The following is a 22,566-nucleotide window of genomic DNA, read 5'->3' on the forward strand; positions in this document are numbered from 1 at the left end:
AACTGAAAATATGTCGAAAGTATTTCAGAGCTGAAGATGCCTGTAACATTTCCTTGCCAAATGTGTTCACTGAAGGACGTTTTGCAGACTATGGTCGGCTCAGTAAAGTAGTAGCTTGCTCAATTTGCATCAGTATTTTTTTTAAGGTTTGAGAGTTTTTAAGTTTTCAATAAAACGTGCACCCAGAAAATGTTATCACTGTTTTAATTCAACGAAATAATATGACATCAGCTTTTCCGTTGTCAACTATCCCTATTTATAAAGTAATCGTTAACAGTAATTCGAATAAAGTCTTTATAACTCTCAGCTGATTTCTTCTGAGTCACTGAACCCAGTACTTGCCAATGACATATAAATTAATCTTACAGGGTGTTCTATTATTTTTTTAAAGCTGGTATTTCCCCAACAGTTGTAAGGCAAATACTTTTATTCAGAATTAACTTCTTAATGGTCTTTTTCATTGTATCTCAGCTATACGAAGGTCCCACAAGGAACGCTTCTTCTTGTTAACTATCCAAACCTCCAATATTTGCACGAATCAATAATTTGGCCCCGGATTCTCAATATTATCTTTAACCTGATAAAATTTATTCATTTTATAAGGTTTTTGATTACTCCCTATTTTCACCCAACGGACTTTCATGTCAAGGATTCTTTGATGCATACATTCATGGTGAGTTACCAAAGTTTCATCATGATGAGAGAATATTCAAATATCCTTGTAAATTATCAGATTAAAGATTCATTATAGTAATATATAGCTACAATTTTTTGAGTGAATCTATCCTGAAAATTGCTTCTAATACAGCATTAATATAAGGTATATTTCAACAATTACATTTCTGTCTGCCTTTGGCATCGAAGTACAGATAAACAACGTTAGTTCCTGACTTTTGTTATCGTAGAGTTCATTTCAACAATGGCGGACCTGGTGAAAATATGTGTTCTGTTTATAGGTAAGAATTTTGTTTAATTCCTCATTGATCATGTTATTGCTGTTAATAATGTTACTTTAATTTAACTTGTAAAAAGTAATTTAATTGGATAAGAAATATTTAATATTGTATAACAAAAGTTGCTTACGTCACAATGAGTTACGTCTAAAATTAAACATATTACTCTTCTTGACGTTAATTTCAAAGCATGCTCAATATTGAAGGCATTTTTGAGGGAAAATTGTCTTATTGTCTACACTGAAGTGAAATTATAAGGAATGAAGCTTCATTCCTTAAAAAAAACTGCTTGTCATTAAAGGTTATTAAGACATACTATCCGGATAGTAACAGTTCATCTATTTTATTTCTGCAGTGTTGGCAGGGGTTTATACTTCCTGTCCCAGGGGCTGGACTTTTGTTGGTGAATACTGTCTGATGTTTGCAAAAGACCACGTGACCTGGATAGATGCAGCAGTAGGTGGATTGTAAGACTTGTCTTTATGTGGTTGCAGATTAGTTAAAATAATAAACATTTGAGATAAGAATATTTTCTGAAATTCGATTTATTTAGTACGATCGAAGCTAAAATTCTTACAATTTAATTTTATGCAAACAATAAATGAGCATTATCAGCTAACTATATATACATTTATCCGTGTAATGAAGTATGTTTTTATTTGTTTTCATTTCAGAGAAAATGCAAACAAAACAATAACTCACTACTTGTGACAATTGATAGCTACGAAAAAATGTCCCTAATTAAAACCATTTCTAATGCTTTAGCCAGTCCTTGTAAGTATAAGTGAACTATACTGGAACTAGAAAGATACCTTTGTTTTCAAATTATCACTAAGTGAAAAGTTTACTATTGTTTTGTTATAAAGTGACTAAAGTGATGTGGCCTAATTATAACAAAGAAATAATTGGTACCTTAAACTATGCGTTTTTTATGTCGAAACAAATGCTGTTACTGTTTGAATATATCTTAGAAATACATATATATTGTACACACGCACAATATTCATGATGTAGCATCTATTACAAACCTTGATACAAGTGCAAAAGTGAAAATAAAAAGCAGTTACCAATCCAAAAAATCCTTTACGTAAAATATGAACAGTATTAAAACAGCAGTAATGGGATCATGTAATAATGAGAAGCATAGATCTCCTGGCAACTAATGATATTTGCCCTCTGTATCGACCAGGTAAACTGATATTGTAATTTCCGAAACATCTGACAAGTAATGATTGTTTAATTCTTCTAGCCATAGGTATGGCTAACTTCTAGCTATATGTATGACTTATTTTTAGCCATAGATATGGCTATAGTTTCCAACTATAGACATGATTAATTTTCTAGCTATAGGTATGGCTATCTTCTAACTATAGACATGTCTTATTTTTAGCTATAGGTACGGCTATAGTTTCTAGCAATAGACATGACTAATTTTTTAGCTATAGGGATGGCTAACTTCTAGCTATAGGTATGACTTATTTTTAGCTATAGGGATGACTAACTTCTAGCTATAGGTATGCCTTATTTTTAGCTATAGGTATGGCTAACTTCTAGCTATAGACATGACTTATTTTTAGCTATAGGTATGGCTAACTTCTAGCTATAGGTACGGCTAAATTTTAGCTATAGGTATGACTTATTTTTTAGCTATAGGCATGGTTAACTTCTGGGTGGGAGGTAACGACTTTGGAGTGGAGGGAGAGTGGAGATGGGAGGAAACAAACCTTAAGGTCGGCCCCTTCACAAACTGGGCCCCGGGGAGTCCTAACGGAAACTCCTCAGAAAACTGCATGCTGGTTGGATTCGACCACAATAATACGGACTTATACTGGAAAGACGCGAGATGCATCACTCATCATAACTATATTTGTCAGTTCAGGTGAACTTTTTCTTCTCTTTGAAAACTTACTGTACCCATTTATTTTTGGAATTTCTACATGGGAATCCTTGACTTCATGGGTCCTCTTCACCTTTGCTCACTATTTAGAGTTTTTGTTCATTTTGATTATGATGGTCTTTATATACTAGTATGTTTTAGTTTTACATGCAGCTTAAACGTATGATTAGATAGACAAGTAACAAAAATGGTAAATCAGAGTAGTATTGTAAAAAGAAATGAATAACAATATGCCTTAAATTATTTTTTCCAGACTTTTCAACGGGGGTTCACCCATTATAGGACGAAAATAAAACGTCCATCGTCGTTGTAAAAAAATAAACGTTTTGAAATACAAGTACATGTGTGTTTGATTTTTAATTCTTAAATAGTCTACACGGTTTAGGATCAGAATCTTTTATATTGCAATTTTTATTGTTGTCAAAATTTGACTTGAAATAAATATTATACCGTAAATCTCGAAATTTTTACGTCGATTTTATTTTGCGAATTCGGGTCAAAATGCTGTTGATTAATTTTTACGTTTCAAAATTTTGCGAATGACCACTGCTTTGCTGACATTTTCTTATTGGTGATTTATTTTTAAGAAAAATATTTTTGCGAATGCAATGCACTCGCAAATTTGCTAAAAATTTATATACAGCAAAAATTTCCAGATTTACGGTAGTACATGTATCAAAGACATGTACATTTAAAAAAACCCTATTTAAGAAATAAAACTTTTAAACCTAATATATAGATACTACAAAATCGACATCGATCCATTCTTCAAATTTATTTTTCTCATCAGCTAACGAAATCAACTCCTCGCGATAATTTTTTTTCAGGCAAAATACTACCAAATTATAGATGATATTTGCCAACAAGGGCATTATAACAACCAGAAAATTCACGAAATGCTAACTTTAAACGAGGCCGTAAAAACCCCTTACAACATCAACTTATCAGCTGGTAGCTTTCCTCGCTTTAAAATTTGATTGTACTTGGAGAATGCTCTTGAGTTGGGAATAAGTCGGGAGCCATTCACACCATGCGTAGGAAATAGAGCAGTATTACTACATTGATAAAGAATGTTGACGATGGAAAACGGAAATCATCTCGTTTGTTATAATTTATTTGTAAAATTGGCATTTATTGTCAATAGTCAGTAAAACACCCAAATATGAAACAGATATGGCAGTTTCTAGATCTGGTGTGTCTTTTATTTCAAGTTCACTGGGATATATCGAGTCGATATGCGAATTAGATAATATTTATTGAGAGATCATCATCGATTTATATCTGAATGTCAAATTGAAGGCCACAGCAAGTATTTTTCGCTTTACGTGCAGGTTTTGAATAATATTGCTTCATTAGAATATAAAAACAGGTCAGCTAATGAAAAAGAATAGTTAGTGCCCATTAGAATTCCAGCAATTTGTTTGAGGTCTCTAAAGACTACATAAATGTTGTCAGTGAGAAAATCCAGCGTCTTTTTAGTATCATCTTCAGGGTACTCGTGTTTACATTTTAGAATTGTTTTTGACAAAGTGATTTTGCTGATGACCAATAAAAAGGTGAAAATTTCAGAGTTCCGTGTTTTCATTTAAGAAGCATTTGTTTATGATATCAAAATATCTAGATTTTAATGTATCGTGAGGAATTGTTCTACAACGTGTAGATAAGTCTTGAGTTATTGTTTTAGACTTTGAAAAATATGGCGACTTCAAAGTTTCTAAAATTTCTTTGGTCTTCATACGACGAAATCGTCGCTGCCTTGACCTTGTTCAAATGTTTAATATTACTCCTATATTTAAGAGCCATTCTCTGTAACCACTTAGCATTCGTTGCCACGCAATGTATTTGATGAAACTTACATGTAACTCATTCTTAGTACATGTTGCCAGAAACATATATCAAATAAATGTTCGTTGCCATGTGTCTCGGTTGCCATGGTAAGAGCCGGAAAAATAAAGATTTCCAGCTACTTTAAATATATTTACTGAGTCTTAATAAAAACTAGGAAAAGCAAATAAACCATTCTCACAAAAACATGACACCTTGTTGCCACTTATATTTTAATGAAACTGTTTAGAATATATCTTTAAGTAAATGATAACCAATTGTACATTTGGAATACATTTAAAATGCTGAAATATGCTGAAAAAGGTTCATTATTTACTAATGGTAGGTGTTACATGCTCAAACTTAACCAACAGCTTACAAAAAACAATGAAAATGTTTGACATTAAGTATATAGGTATAAGCAATATTATTCTTTAAATAACTGTTATGGTTGCCATGGAAACACAGTCTTACCAAGCAAAATTAGTGACTAAGATTGGATTAATGCAACTGTCTTGAGGAAAAAAACATGAAAATTCAAGACTGGCAAATATGCATCCGTAGGACCCTGCAACACAAACACCATAAGAGGTAAAAGATAATTAATTGAGATTAATTGCTACTATGCGGTGTTACCAAGGAAATAACGTAACAATTGTAAGAAGTGATTTTTTTTTGCCGAGTTAAGAATTGTTTTGCCATCAAATCAAGAAACATTTTATATGACTCACCTTGAATAGGCTTTATCTGGTAGAACTTAAGCTGAATATCATATATTGATGAAGAAAGAAAACACTGTTGCTACGATTACCAAGAAGGGGAAAATGTCCGATTTTGTAAACTTTAAATCAATATGAAACTTTGTGTGCCAGCTTCCTGCATCCAGTTAGAGATTGAATAATAGTCAAAAGTAAAAGTCAGAATAGCCGTTAATAAGAATAAATCATAAAAGTTTTGGGAATCCTCATTTTAGGTATACATTTACTCAGATGACAAAAAATTTGCATTATGGACTCCGTAATGGACCATTAAACATGAAGTATCAAAATAGCTTACTAACACTATAAAGGGCGATATTTGTGAGGCGATATCTTTTAAATTCTAGTTAAGTCAAGAAATCTCTTGGAAGGACCGTTTTAAAATGTTAAATACATAATAAATTAGAAATACTAGTATAAAAAATACGATTTTCAGCTCAAGGCCCTGTTCTTTCTTAAGACATGTTGCCATGGCCGTATCTATTACACATAACAACCAATTTTTGTAATGTTTAAGTTAAAGGTATCAAAGACTTTTATCAAACTTTTAGGGAGTTCGGAGAAATTTTGAGACTATGCGTGCCACAGCACCTATATTGAATTTCAAGTCATTACAGAGAATGGCTCTAATTAATCCCTGTAAAAGTTTACTTTGACGCCATATCATGCATTCAAGTCATTGTTTACTATATGTCGATACATCTCATTTTAAGAAAGAAATGTTTTCTCAGTCAGGTTATTCTGTACACCATAAAACATATTACATTTGCGGTTTATAATGCGTAAACTCCCCAAACCAAGTTAAACAGTATAACTTGGGTTGCTGTTTGATTAATTTCTTAATTGATTGTCTTCCCAATGGCCTATTGTCCTTGATACATTTAAAAAAATTGTTTTCTACAGTCATATACTCTATGTTACAATTTTACAAGCAAAACCACAGTTTTATTACCACAGATTTTGGAGCTTGAATACTGTTCCTTATGGAACTTAAAATACTATAGAAAATAAATTTACTTAACTTGGTCATTCGTCATTTGCAAAATTTTAAAACTCATTCTGATTGCACACATAAGTACTCTGAAGTTTACATGAAAAAAGATGCTTGAGTATCTGATTGACAATATCTATTGGTTTTTGGCGACCAGGTCTTCCAAAAATCTACTGGGATTCCCAAGGGTACCAATTGCGCTCCGTTATTGGCGGACCTATTTTTGTATTTATATGAGGCAGAATTTGTGCAAAATCTTATGCGTGAAAAAAAGAAAACACTTGCTGTGGCCTTCAACTCAAGATTTAGATATATCGACGAAGTATTGTCAATTAACAATGGTAATTTCCATTCCTATGTCGATACAATATATCCTGGTGAGTTTGAGATAAAATATACCACAGAGTCTGACACATCTGTTTCATACTTAGATATTTTACTTGAAAAAGACGTTAATGGTAATCTAACAACCAAGCTCTATAACAACGGTAATGACTTTAACTTTTCTATCGTTAACTTCCCTTATATATGCGCAAAAAACAATCATCACCTGCATACGGCGTTTATATTTCTCAGTTGATTCGATACGCAAGAGCATGCTCTACGTATGAACAATTTCTAAAACGAGGCAAATTATTGACGAACAAGTTTGTGAAACAAGAATATCAGCAGTATCGTTTAAAGTCATCATTTTGTAAGTTCTTTGGTCGATATAATGACCATGTCAGCAAAAACAATTTATCATTGAGTCAAATGCTGACTCACGTTTTTCATACAAATTGTTAGTCCATTATTTATACACAGTATTGACAACTGATTTTTCCATTATTTCCCGATCATGACAAGGAGCACATGGCCGGCGTGACCGATCAGCAGAGGATGCTCCTCGATCCATGACACCTGATCCCACCTCTGATGTTTTAGAGGTCCTTATTTGCTCTGCTCCTGTATTGTATTGTCTTATGGACTTTGATTTTGAATACCGTTCGTTATCTCCATATCCTTCACTATGCATATTTCATGCATTTGATATTACCTTCATTCTGACTTATTCCCCAGTTACCATTTTTTCATTGATTGACTTAATGCAGTATCTAAAATCTGTTTTTAAATTTCTTTGTTTTGGGTTCTTCATCCGTTCCATAACTTTTGTTTGATTCTTTAGCAGCCTAAAAAGTCTCTTGATTTTTCAATGGACTTAAAAAGGACAAATGAAAATTTGAATCTGCATCATCATTTTTACCGAATATATGCTCTGTTTGATCATCAGTGTGTATACTGCAAATTGTTCATCTTTTTAGTTGCTTTTCGCAATGTCTAATTAAAAAGTTTCAATACTGGAGAATTACAAAACATCTTATAAACAAAATGTCATTTACTTGTGAACACTCTCCCTATTGTATCAAACCATCAGAGTTTGTAACAAATTCATAATAAAGGGTTTTGCCGTTCGTTTTACAAACTGATAGTATTCATTTTAATTATAATACAATAATGAAATATCATCAGATTATTTGAAAACAATTTTTAATTAATACGATTTCTGCGTCATGGTGGGGACTTCCGTCATATTTTTAATGTTTGTCAACTGAATATTTAACGATAGTGAATAATAAAACAATGTCTTATCAGTAACAATAAATGTGATACTTAATTCCCTTTGTAACATTAATGTAGACTAATTCTGGTTTGTGAACTAGATCATTAGAGCAGTCAGTGGAACCCTTTCACGTTAAGTTGTACTTTCTGTAGTACAGCGATAAGGAACAGGATTACACCGACAAAGGCACGAACAGGACCTTCTGTAAAGCAGACGACACACATACAAGATGGCGGCTCTTCCCGTTCTTACCCTCCTCTCTGGTATGGCAACGAAAATTATTCTGTTCTTCATTATTTAGTCTCTTTTATATACTGTTTTCTTACTTAATGAATCAATTCTTCATTAATTTGGTTTTCTTCAATAACTTATCCCTTCCTCGATCATAAAATATTTTCACAGTTACAAATTAAGGAAATCAAGCTTTTGGGAAATTGAATTAGATATTTTTTGATTTTGGCAAACGGGAAAATATTATGTAAAATAAACTTCAAATGATCATAACTTCATTTCTTTGTATTTCACATTAACACAACGAACTTTACGTGAATACATTTCACTTTTCGCCCCGACTTTATCAATACATAGAAGAGTTAAACAGGCTTCTGATATTACATTGTAATTCAGGATTTTTGTTCCAGTACTGACCCTGTGTCTCGGTGACTGTGGCGTGGGTTGGGCTGAGTTTAATGGAGAATGTTTGTACTTTAGTCATGATAGACACACCTGGGCAGATGCTGCTGTAAGAAGATTTCTCATCTTCTTGCTTTTTTTTCAAAATCTAACTTAACGCATTGCAGTATATTTAGCAGCATATATAACTACCACGTAAAACGTTCTTACATGAGACGAAAACAGTTATTCTTATGTTTACTATAGTATTTTATTTTTTCCTATTCTGAAATGAAAATGATTGAAAAAGCAAGATAATTTTTGCTCAAGTCAGGCTGAAGAAACCGGAAATTTATGATAGAAACACAGTCCTATCTCTTAATAACAGAACAAGAATAATTTGTACATATCAATAGGTCAACAAATTATAATCATGATGTATTAAATTTGATATTTGAGACATAGTTTTTGGTTGACAGGCCAAATGTCACGGTATGAACAGAAGTTACCTTGTAACTGTGGACAACCAACAGAAGTCAGACTATATCAATATGTTCCTCAGCACATTACATCGTAAGTATTACCTATATAAATATATTCCTCAGCACATTACATCGTAAGTATTACCTATATCAATATGTTCCTCAGCACATTACATCGTAAGTATTACCTATATCAATATGTTCCTCAGCACATTACATCATAAGTTTAACAAATCATATATCAATATCTTCCTCAGGACATTACATCGTAAGTATAACAAATCATATATCAATATCTTCCTCAGGACATTACATCGTAAGTATAACAAATCATATATCAATATCTTCCTCAGGACATTACATCGTAAGTATAACATATCATATATCAATATCTTCCTCAGGACATTACATCGTAAGTATAACAGATCATATATCAATATCTTCCTCAGGACATTACATCGTAAGTATAACAAATCATATATCAGTATGTTCCTCAGCACATTACATCGTAAGTATAACAACGCAGCACTGAATTTATCTGTCATTATATCTGTCAACATGATGATGTTATTGGACGCCCTCTAAGATCTAGACGTGTGCCTATTTAAAATTTCTCTTATTAATTAGCATGAAAATGAATAATTCTGTTTCACATTCTCAGTATATGTGATGCAACTCACAACTGCCTCTAATCATGGGTGTGACATTATATCATTGACATAAGTCGCGGCTGTTACATCTTATCACTGTCCTAAGTCGTTGATGTAACAATTTATCATGGGTTTACTTGCTAAAATGAGATTAAGTTAAAAAAATTAGAACCCCTTCTGGTAATTATGACGAATCACTGTCCTTTATCGTGAATGTGGTAACTGACTGTCGTTTTAGTTAAGTCGGTAAATATACATTACCACTGTCCTAATATCAAACGTTTAGACAATAATGACTCTGAATCCAACGAATATACCTGTTTTTCATAACAAGTAATCTTTTCTCAATGTAACAATAGATTTCCATCAGTCAACCTACTGGTTCGGTGCCACGGATTACATCAAGGAGGGAGAGTGGCGATGGAGTGAGACCGGAACCGGAATAGGATCCTTCAACCAGTGGGGACCCGGATATCCTGACGGTAACAGAACACATGACTGTCTGCTCCAGGTGTTTAATGGCGATAACTCCATGTGGATCGACTCCAACTGTGCCCGACCCCATTACTACATCTGTGAACATCCGTGAGTAAACAAACTCTGTAGTTAACAAAAGAGTTTTAAAGAGCAAAATGTCTTAGAAAGAAAACAAAATCTATTTTATAATTACTCACATTCAGAAAAATACAGCAACTTGGGACTTCAAGATTAATATTTGAGTATTTATTTGAATATTTATCTATGCATTCAATAAAAGTTAAAAAAAGGTTACAGTAACTAGTAAATCATTTTAGAAACATATCTCTATTAATTTTATTTAAATATACCATTTTCTTTTTTCAGAGCCCCGTCATCTGTTATTGGCTGATTGTATTCATAAGAATTTTTATGTTCTTAATAAGCTAAATAAAATCACTCACTGGGTCATTTAATTATGTTCTTGTATCTTACAACTTAACAGCAAAGTGATATTTAGCTTGGTGAAGAAAGATGGAGATAAAACTGCTTTCTTTAGACATAATAGATCTTGACTAAATATTGCTTTAAAGGAAAAAAAACACATTTGCTCCAACGAGAGCACAATGAGTGGCCGATAGAATATACAGAAGTCATTAACCTGACAACATCATTGAATTAAATAATAACAGTTACATGTTACAGACGGTGATTTACTTCTGTCATACCTATGAGCTTAGATTGATATGAAAGGAACATGTAAAACAGAGTTTGACAAAAAATACTAAATTCAATTTGACTCACGAAAAACCAATAAAATGTTAGCTAAGTTAGGACAACAATCACACATTTGAAACAGGTCAACACGTCATATACAATCTGTTCAACCTTGATTAGAAACAACGACAAAGTCACAGACACCACAAGCAATTGAAATCAGTGTATATTTACGTACATGTACATTGCTTCCCATAAACAAAACATTATTTGGCAGTCATGACAAAGCACCTCGAAATTATTTATGCTTTTGCATGTTCAATAAAATACGTCTAAATTCAGAGTAAGATGAGTAGAATTAATAACAAGACGGAGTCGAATTAAAATGTACTTGCTGAAATTGCATAATTATCCCATTTCGTTATCATGTGTTACAAAGGTAAAAAATAAAAAGTGAAAAAAGAAGGAAGTTGTCGAGTGGTGTTGCTGTGTCCATATTCTGGTACTATATTGATCTAAGACATTTTTAGTTTTGGTCAGAACAATAACAGCCGAGTCCAACGGCTCTAATTCCATCTTCCTTTATACATTCAAACAGTCTTGTTTGATATGCTATACAGTTTAGGGACATATAATGCTGTAGACGACATCAGTGTGGAATGTTGATGAAAATAATACTAACAGTAAAGCAATACTTTGCTGCTGATGCCACGGATGCTCAACCAAATGAATACGCAAGTTTCGAGATTATCTCCCTTGGTGCGCTCTTTCGTTGAGGAGGGGAGTTTCGTTGCCGCGTAAACAGACAGGTGGGACAGATATTTAATACTGTGTATATTGGATACATTGCATCATCGATATACGGGTTTATCATAACCGCACGATTGTCAGAAAGCACTCTACAACTTGAGAATAACCGAATTAATGTTAAGGCATCATTTTTTAACGCAAAAAATTGTTACAAAAAAGAAAATACATCGAATCAGTTGATGTGAGACTTTTCAGACGAGGGAAGAAATATATGGACCTCTAATAAATACAGACTTTACGGTACACATGCTTCTGATCATTGCACGTCGGGAATCTAAATGACATATTGATTCTTTTCCTTATTACAACTTAAAAAATACTAACTTTTTAGAAAATGTTCGTACAATCAAGAAAATCGGTTACTTCTAATAAAGACTACAAGGTTTCTGTCGTTTTCAAGTACCCTTTAATTGATGGTAGATTTGTAAATATGCATAGTTGAGCTTGATAAAATCATCAAATGCATCACTGCTTTACATTATAATCTTTCTATAACATTTATTAAATTTTAAAAGCCATAAACATCGTTCTAGAATGTATGCACATTTGTATACAGAAACAACCTGTCCCACCTCCACGCTGAAATGGATACTTTTCGCGCCTCTATCGTAGGAGAGCTACAATCTCGGAACTGGCGTATTGCAAACATTTGTTGTACCAGATGTGCGGGTTAGATACTTTGCTTTGTGCAACATTAAAGCAATAACCTTCCCCATATTATAACAGTGCAAACACAAAGCCTATCCTGTGGCAGTGTTCTGCAACTCTTATATAACGAAGAATAAATGCACTCAGACTCTTTTGGTTAGGCTATAGAAAATCTTGACCCAAAGGTAAACCAAGCCCTTGAGTTGTGTTGATCTGAGACATTTGAGATTTATATTGACTGTGTAATTGGCTCAGAGCAAATGCAAAACAAAAAATTGATGCATGGATTGATATAATTTCTTTTTGCTGATTTTGATTTGAAATGGCATCAATAATAAATCTCTAAAATTTAAAAAAATAGTAGGTTTTCCTTGGTGCTGAGATATGAGACTTTGCTTTGCTCTCTGTATAAATCTATGCAAAATTTTGCACAAAATTTTAACCTAATGACAAAATATTGTAAGATTCTACCACTATATTTGGTAAACATTATTCAGGTTACCGATTTGAATGTAAATCTATGAGAAACATTGCTGATTTCTGAAAAACAAGTTTGTTTGTGTTATTTATCCTTAACTGAGACCTCTTGTTGTAGAGTTGGCATCAGACGTGTAGGTAGGATATATGGTAATTTGTGCAACATAAAAAAAAACTTGTAATTGTACTAGTGCTTACAGTCTTCAATTTCCCATTTATGCAATGTATCATGAGATGAGGAATTTTTAAATAATGTCCATTTTCAATATACGAGAAATAAAAAGATGGCAAAGTTTTGTCAGGCTTTTTAGACCCAAATAACGTGGATAAGAAATAAACAGAACAAAGGTATTACCCCCTCCCCTTTGCCAATTTAACCATTTTTCAAAATCAGTCTTCATTTTGTGCTATGTTTTGTAGACTTGTTGTCTAGTTAGCAATAGTGTTAGCAATCGTGCATTTCACTCGATTGATTCATTTTCATATATATATATATATATATATATATATATATATATATATATATATATATATATATATATATATATATATATATATATATATATATGCCAAAACTATTTTTAATCAGCAAATTATACTTAACATGCTTTTTTCTTCTTTTTTTTTCTTGAACAATATTAATGTCTGATGAACTTTTTTGATAAAGTTTTGTGAAATGTGTAATCCTATTAAAGCAAAATTTCCTAAAAAGCTTTAACTATTGATACATGTATCATCATAATAAATTTCTGTCGGGCAATTCCTCAGATTGTCTTCAAAATTAGTTCCTCATATCTTTAAAGTATACATGAACTTGCAGACACAAGTTAAAGAGCTAGATAGACTACTTAGATCTAGTTGTATGTGAACTTGTCACATTTTCTAGATAAGTAAAGAGCAGTCCCGTCACGATTCCCAGGGCATTCTACACAACATGGCGTCCATCTCAGCATCTCTGATTGTCTCTATAGGTAATCTCAATTTCCTTAACTAATTATTAATAAATTGTGTTTCTTAGTTTTAGGAGAGCAGCGTTTATTATCTGCTTCTGGGTAAATCATTAAAACTATCTGTTTGAATCGTCAAAAAAAATTTATGAGTGCAATTTTCAAAATTGTTATTCTGAGCATGTTGGTAAAGAAATCAAAGTTCTACTACCTTAATGTACTGGATAAATACTCAGTATATTGAAAATGCAAAGTATCTAAGCATCGAAATTGCTGAATGCATTCATACAGCCGTTCAGAATATATTATATTGACAGAGAAAAAAGGAAGAACAATGGGAAGGTTTATATTTTTCAGTTGATTCGATACATAAGGATATATTCTTAGTATGAACAGTGTTTAAAACGAGGCAAAATATTCACAAGCAAGTTAATGAAATTAGAATATCAGCAGTCTCGTTTAATGTCATCATCACCCCGTAAGTTCTATGGTAAATACAATGACCTTGTCATCAAATACAATTTATTATTGAGGAAAATGCCAACTGACGTTTTTTTTATACAAATTGTTAGGCCATTATTTACACTGAATTGTCGACGGATTTGTCAGTAAATTAATTGCCGATCATGACAAGGAGCACAAGACGAGTGTGGTCGGCCGGCAGGGGATGCTCAATCCTCCATGGCACCTGATCCCACCTCTGATATTTTAGAGGCCTGTGTTTGCTCCGCTCGATCTTATTTTGTATTGTTTAATGGACTTGAGCCTGATTTTTGCTCGTTATCGCCATATATTTCATACATATATTTTCGACATATTGTGGCCTTCAGTAAAAACATTTTAAGAGATCTAGATCCTTTCCATCATTGTAATTTTTCTTGTCTTTACAGTGGTCCTAGTAATAGTTGAATCTAAATGCCCCTTGGATTGGGTGGCATATGATTCCAACTGTATCCAGTTCACAAAAACACAGCACACGTGGACAGATGCAGCTGTAAGTAAATATATAATGATGATAACGTTTTTGTTAAATTTCTTATTAATTATAACTAAAAAGAAAATCTCCCCCTTTCAAGAATTCGGAACAACTATATTTAACCTGTATTGTAATATTTTTTTCCTTGAATAAAGTTTAAACTGTTCTCTCTTATTTTTTCATTGTCTTCACCCGTAGAATGCGTGTCGCAGTATGGGAGCTCATTTAGTGACTGTTGATACAGAAGCGAAAGATAATTTTATTAAACAGTTCCTCAACGTTTTTGCAAGTAAATATTATCTTTATCATGGTAATATAAAAACTTATCTCTTTCTTATACCACTAAAAAAATCAAAAAAAAAATCACAAAACTTTTAATTTGTTCAAAACAGAAATAATGAATTATAAATTTAGTCTGCGTAAATCGGTGTTCATAAATGTGAATATTTAATGTCAGAAAAAAAAGAAAAAAAGACACAAAACCTCCCAATTAAAACTAAATATCGCGCCATTTTGATTTTGTAGGTGAGAGGCTAACCCACTGGTGGATTGGTGGGAGTGACTTCGCCGTGGAGGGAACCTGGCAGTGGATAGCGGGGGGAACAGTGGGATCCTACAATGGGTGGGGCCCGGGGCAGCCAGACGGGAACAACACAGCTAACTGTATGTCCTACAAGTTCTTTAACCACACCATCATCGGCTGGTCAGATGACGTATGTGCCCCCCATACTCACCACGGACATCAGGCCCACAACCTGCCCGGCTACATCTGTGAAAAACCGTGAGTCATTTACACACCTTTGACCCTTGGCAATTATCTTTTCGTTTTTCCCATTATGCATCAGTTTTGCCATCAATATTTTTTTTTACTTCTATAGAATGTTAAATAGTTAAATACATAAATAGTAGTATCATTATTATTTTTAAAATATTACTGTAAATAATGCCAATAATATTTTTGTAGTTAACTGTGATATTGATGATGCAAATATTATTTTTGTAGACTATCAGCGTTCGCCTCCGCCTCCGTTGTAGTTGGGTAATTTGTATATATGTAAAGTCAGCCGATCTGGGCAGCCGTTATATTAAATTTCAATCAACAAATTTATCAGTTGATCTTGAAAATTGTTTTAAAATGCTACAGGACTGCCTTGAATTAATGCCTAACATAAAATCCTCAAGAAAATACTGTTTACATAATATATTTAATTTAATTGAACGATATTTGGCGGAAATTGATTGTTGAGCAAGTTAGCGTAGTTAGATTTGATTTAGCACATTTCTCAATGTTCTTATGTATGTTTATGTGTGCCAGCCTATAAGAGCTCTACTTCAAACAGATAGATAGAATACACAGCGAAATATAAAAACGTGTACAGTAAATCATTTATTAGGTTTACTACACTTTACATGAATATATCTGGTATTTTGTACTATGAATTGGGATAATCTAGCTAGCTCAAACAATCACTGAAACAACACAGATCAGGAGCAGGGAAAACAAGGACCTGAGATCAGATGCCACGGATTACGAAGCATCTCTTTTCGACCGGTCACACGGACCGACATGACGTGCACTCATTGTCATGATCAGAAAATGAAGTTATCCGAAGAAAATTTAGGGTTTAAAAAGTCCAAACAATTGGGATGAAAAACGTCTGAAAACATTCGACTGAATGATATATTTACTGTCAAGGGCACTGCTACGAAGAAATGCCCCATTATGTTACCAAACGAGATTGCTGACATTCCAGCCTCACCTGCCAATGTAAGAGCTTATCCCCCTTTATAAAAGAAACTGTTGGTACATGGAGCCCGCCCCTTTGAATGTATAATCATTTTTAGGTCAAATGATGCTAACAAAAAATGGATGCCTCGATAGGTATATAATTTTGGCTTAATTTCATTGAAAATGATGCAAATAGTAATTTCTAGAATATAAGGAATTTGTAAACCTTCTGTGACGTTCACAATTCTGCCTCTCTGAAATCACTTTTATTTATCTATACAAATATTTTTCCCTTCAAATAATTTTTTTTGAAAATTTGAATAAAAAACTAAGAACTGAAAGTCATTCAATGTACTCATTAAAACATGACTCAAGTTTATATTTTCACAGTTTTTGACAAAAGATTGTTTGTATCATCTGTCCTTAAGCGCTTCTGCTCTTGAGAGAAGTTTTCAATTGTCAAAGGTGAAGCTCCGTAGTGTCCCAGTCTAGATTCAGGGCATACAAAAGTTTTAATAAATATATTTCAACTTTTATACAAATATATGTGTTGCAAAAATACAGATACAAATAAATACAATATAATTAAATAAATTAAAGGAATGTTCAAAAAGACAATCTTTTATGCGCATTGTAAGTTGCAATATGAACTATAAGTAACACATATGGATGAAAATATTAATTTACATTAGACGTGAATAATAGCAAAAACAAATAAATAACAATATGGCAAACACTTAAAAACTATCACTGACCATAGAAATCTATTTTCGAACTTTTAGTTTGCTAGTCTTCTACAGAGAGAAAAATATATGAATAAACCAATAATATTTCCGCTGAATACCATTCTATTTAGGAAAAAAGTCAAGCAGTTTAAACTCTTTGAACAAAGATTTGAGGGATTTAAATCATGCCAATGCCTGACTAGACACAGGTCCTTGGTTTCTAAGGTCTCATCCAAAGAACCCGAAACTTTCATTTCAAAGTGACGAGCGCATAGCGAAGGAACAGTTGCTTCCTACTTCTTCTTATCAACTGAGGTCAGTTGCGGTTGAGATTTGAATCTCCCGATTACGGAGCGAGCACACTACTAACTGATTGATTGATTGCATACTGTTTAACGTCCCTCTCCAGAATATTTCACAGATATGGAGACGTCACCATTGCCGATGAAGAGGTGCAAATTTAGGCCTATGCTCGGCGCTTATGGTCTTTGAGCAGGGAGGGATCTCTATCGTGCCACACCTGCTGTGACACGGGGCCTCGGTTTATACGGTCTCATCCGAAAGACCGCCCAATTTAGTCGCCTTTTATTACAAGTAAGGAGGTACTGAGGACCTATTCTAACCCGGATCCCCACGGAGAATCTACTAACTGAAGATGCCGTGAACACTTAAGAAATAAGATAAATTCTTTGGAGTTTCGTTGGGGTATGACATGAAGTTGGTCAAGTGATCAAATTCTATAACGTTTCTTATATTTATATTTTACCTTTTTATTCATATTACAAAGAAATATAGATATTATTTAGACTTTGATTTTGAAATGAAACGTAAAGTATCTACAACGTCATGTGACGTTACAGTCAGAACTTTCCAAATTGCACGTGCAGTTTGCTTTTCATACGCAAGAATGTCTGATCATGTGACCAACTGCATGTCATTGAAAATTAAATCTGAATTTTATTAGCATTGATATATAAGAAAACATCAGCAAATGTAAATATTAGGCTATAATAAGAAAACCCTGAGAAAAAACTGCCCGTGCAAGGATTCTTACGTTGTAAGCTAAATCCGATTGCTGGATTTTAAGACCGGTTCCATGAATGAGAGAGTATAAACAGAGGTTATGGGTTGCAACCTATTAACTGCTGAAACAGTTCAATCTAGTATCTGTTGAAAGGGATTGATGTAGTACTCCACATGTTTATTTTACCAACATGAGCTATTAATACTTAAGCCCTTCTTTATTACGAAATTAAACAATTCATTGTTTCCTCCCACGTTTGCTGCATTAAGGACATTCTGACCATCATTGTCAGTCATACGAAGTAAATGAGGAAAATTGTTGATGAGATACCGACATATGTCAATTCTGCCATTCAAACAACACAGGTGTAACACGGTATATCCATTTTTCATTCTTTAGTATTTATATTTAAACCTTTCTTTAATAGAAACAAATCAACGTTACTACTCCAAGCTACTTCATGTAAGACATTCATACCATCATTGTCAGCCATATCCAGTAAATGAGGATATGTTTTGATCAAGAATTCAAACAAATCTATCTCACCAATTCTACAACAAAGATTTGCAATACTTTTCCCATCATTTCTTCTGCTATTGATATCATATCCTTTTTGTACGAGAAACTTAAGCAGATCGATGTTACCACCCCAAACAACATCATGTAAGGCATTTCACCATTTTTGTCTCTGGAATCTATTAAATAAGGATACATGTTCATCAAATATCTACACATGTCTATTTTACCATTCATACAGCACAGATGTAGAACATTTTTTCCATTATTGCTTCTCTCGTTGATATCTAAACCTTTCTCTTGCAGAACCTTGAATAAATCGATGTCTCCACCCCAAGATGCAGCATGTAAAACATTGTAACCATCATTGTCAGTGATATTCAATAGCTCAGGATGCATGGTTACTAAGTACTTACACATTTCTATTTTACCCTTCATACTACATAGATGCTGCACAGTTTTTCCATCATTGCTTCTATCTCTGATATCTAAACCTTGCTCTAACAGAAACGTAAGTAATTGTATGTTACCTCCCAAAGCAGTAGCATGCAAGGCATTATCGCCATGAAAATTTCTCACCTTCAGTAAATGGGGATAACTTTCAAGAAGTAACCGACACATCTCAAATCGGTCATGTTGACAAGCACTGTGTACTACAGTTTTTCCCTCCTCAAGTGAAACAGTGAGTGTCTGATTTTTCAAAATCTGAAACAGTTCAATGTTGCCGCCACTGGCAGCCATATGTAAAATAGACTTATCTCTATATAAGTCATGTTCTTTATTTAATAGACCGGGATATTGTTTCATCAAATACATCGCAGTTTCAAGTTTGCCGTTCTGGCATGCACTGTGTAGTATTGATTCACCTCTATATGACTTAAGGTAAGGGTCACATATACTTTTATTAAATAGAGTTTTAAGTGCGTCTGTTGCACCAGCATAAGCAAGGACATGAATGGTACAGTATGCTCTCCGTTGTTATTTTTAACATGACGTAAGGCAGGACATCTGTCCAAAAGGAAAACAATTAATTCTAGTTTCTCCCACAAACAGCATTCAGCTAAAATAGAAACACGGCCATTGAAATCGGGGTGACGAGACTCAGAACACTCCAACAGATCAAGGCCTGCAATGATGAATTGTCTGACTATGTCCGAATTCCCATTCTGTATCGAACAGAAACAGCTTACGGCGTCCGGAGTGACTCTTTCATTTAAAAGGATCTGAACGATATTTACCTGATTCATCAATGTTGCTTGATTCAATGCATTGTACCTTTGATTTCTATCAGTAATAATAGTTAAAAGGAATTTGACCATTCCCGTTTGCCCTGCTTCTGCAAAATATACTAGCAATGATAAGTCATTCTCGTCCAACTTTTTGAAAATATTTTGCTCTTTATCCATGAAGTTTTGAAACTCAGTGCGAAATTGTGCGTCATTCCAAAAATGTAAGCTTGATATTATTTTGAATAATTCACTATTAGCCTTAAATTTCAAACTTTCAAGTATTTTTTCATATATCAGAACAAAAAGGCTTTTATGTGTTGTCTGTTGATTTTTGATTTTTTTTCTTCGTTTCCTTTTACATTCAGTTTGACTATTAGTGACAAGTGACAATGCTGGATTACGAAAGCAAGATTATATTTCATGAGTGTATTCTCTACAACATCTTGAATACAACGATTTGAAAACGCGCTCACTCCATGTTCTTCACCTAAAAATCAACCTATTAATTCAGAGATGCATTTTGTGAAGCTCCTCAGTGAAAGAGGATCTTGTTTATTAGGATTTACAGTCATTAACCTGATTTTGTTCTTTTTATCAAAATTAACATCACGTAGAGAAGACGTTTGTACAATGCCATTGTTCATTAAAACATAAACAAGAACAGAAAACTGTAGATTCGAGTGCCAATACATATTGTCGACATATTGGTTTAAACCCTCAGACGGAGTTTTAAAGAAACTCATCCTTCTATCCTGATTCTTTCCACCAGGAAGATGAAATGACTGCGCCTCCATTGAAGGATTTTCCCTGGATAATGATTAAAAATATCTTTTTAAAAAATGAATCGCTTTGCAAAATTTCATGACACTTCTTTCGCTCTGAATATTTTACACTTATTTGTTCAGTGGTATTTCAATCAAGATGGGCTTGAAGAATTTATAGGGAAACCCTATAACAGTTGTATTTGTTCTCTTATCCAGTGGTTTTACAAAGGCGTCGGTTTAAGACTACTAAAATTAGTTTTTGATAGAAAGATTGGTACTCACAATTCTTTCAGAATTGATGATTCCCCTGTTTCAATATTAATAACAAGTTTTTAGAAAGATATCTGGTGATTATCTCATTGTCTGTTAAAGAGGAGACATACAAAGATAATATAAAACATAAAACAAATTTTTAATCATTCTAAAATTGAATATTTTGAAAACAAATGCAAAAGATCTAGAGAATTGTTTTACCTGCAAATGTCTGCTAATACTGGTATATCCTCTGTGTCTACCTTCCGGGTTTGCAAAATGTCGGCAATTTAAAACTGGCGATTCAACAAACAAAAGTATATTGTGTTTTAAATATCAGTAATATTCATTCATGGGTGTGTTATACTTATTTGACGACTTTGACGTAATTTCTGAAAGATAAAATTTAAAGGTATACATAGAGGCTTCTAATACCTTGGCTCATTTTTTATCTAAATAATTGTTACAAACATTTAGCATTCATTACCTTATCATGTTTTAATTAACATGTTCTAGAGTGTATTTATTTTAATTTACGATTTATCTTATATTTTATTTAAGCTATTTATTACAAAAATAATGCATTCTAGAGATTATTTTTTATTAAAGTTTTGATAACTGTACATTATCTCCATATGATAGAGTCTCGATCGTTTTAAAACAGTAGGAAACTGATTTTAAATAAATGTTTATATTCAGTCATATACATTTACACTGACTAAAATATCAAATTATAAACAAAAATAAATAACCGACTTTACCGGAGCGAAGGACATATTCTACTGCGCATTGTCTAAGTCCATGCAGTCAACATTCCACATCTTCGAACCTATACAGTTTAGTTTGGATATATTATTTGAACATTTGACCTTGGAATATATTCATAACATAATTATTTAAGTCAATAATAATGAACACAATATTGACAGTTAAGGTAGGTCCCTACTCGTGGAATTAATTGGTTAACAGTGCAATTTTTGTCCTGATTTACGTTAAGAGATACTTTATCTACTTCAAAAGCACAAAAAGTAGATAGATAATCTATATATTTAATGAGATAGGGTGTGAAACACTCATGTACCCTCTTGTACCAAAAACAAAATCACGACTGTTATAAAGACGGTCTACATTTTATAATTATGTCACAGCACATGGCAAATATATTCTTCTGAACATAAATCACAAGGAAAAGGATGATATATTGTATAATTTCAGGATGCGGTACACATTACTGATTGAAACTTAGAAAATATTGAAGAATTAATCTCATTTTACTAATAAAGTAACTGAGCTCAAAACTCAAATAAAGCTCTCTACTAGAATAATTAATTTGTTTACCCTGATTTTTTTGTCTTTATATATGTCAAACGATGCTTGAAGTATCTTTTAGGCATGATAAATGCATCTGTCTTTTCACCGAGATATGGGGTAAAACATATAGGTACCCCCATCGCAGTTTAATAGCTTAAGCCTTTTATGTCAACAAAAATATTTATAAATCAGCTAAAAAGTAAAGAATAATTTTATCA

General features: G+C 33.0%; 3 protein-coding genes across 3 annotated transcripts; all 3 read left to right on the top strand.

The window, feature by feature from the left end:
* The first annotated feature begins 865 nt into the window (after positions 1-865).
* Positions 866-3,188, top strand: LOC134261491 (lithostathine-1-like). The gene is made up of 5 exons (XM_062743928.1): positions 866-956; positions 1,309-1,409; positions 1,628-1,727; positions 2,601-2,832; positions 3,104-3,188. The coding sequence occupies exons 1-5, from the start codon at positions 920-922 to the stop codon at positions 3,141-3,143; spliced, it is 510 nt and encodes a 169-aa protein (XP_062599912.1). The 5' UTR covers positions 866-919; the 3' UTR covers positions 3,144-3,188.
* Positions 3,189-8,188: 5,000 nt separating this feature from the next.
* Positions 8,189-10,695, top strand: LOC134261493 (hepatic lectin-like). The gene is made up of 5 exons (XM_062743929.1): positions 8,189-8,286; positions 8,665-8,765; positions 9,115-9,208; positions 10,127-10,352; positions 10,611-10,695. The coding sequence occupies exons 1-5, from the start codon at positions 8,253-8,255 to the stop codon at positions 10,633-10,635; spliced, it is 480 nt and encodes a 159-aa protein (XP_062599913.1). The 5' UTR covers positions 8,189-8,252; the 3' UTR covers positions 10,636-10,695.
* Positions 10,696-13,737: 3,042 nt separating this feature from the next.
* LOC134261494 (perlucin-like protein) lies at positions 13,738-15,894 on the top strand. Its single transcript, XM_062743930.1, has 5 exons — positions 13,738-13,846; positions 14,713-14,816; positions 14,997-15,087; positions 15,324-15,579; positions 15,802-15,894. The coding sequence occupies exons 1-5, from the start codon at positions 13,810-13,812 to the stop codon at positions 15,839-15,841; spliced, it is 528 nt and encodes a 175-aa protein (XP_062599914.1). The 5' UTR covers positions 13,738-13,809; the 3' UTR covers positions 15,842-15,894.
* Positions 15,895-22,566: the final 6,672 nt, after the last annotated feature.

The sequence above is a fragment of the Saccostrea cucullata genome, unplaced genomic scaffold, assembly GCF_032062105.1.
Source record: "Saccostrea cucullata isolate Sc308-1 unplaced genomic scaffold, CSIRO_AGI_Scuc_v1 ctg919, whole genome shotgun sequence".
Taxonomy (NCBI): Eukaryota; Metazoa; Mollusca; class Bivalvia; order Ostreida; family Ostreidae; genus Saccostrea; species Saccostrea cuccullata.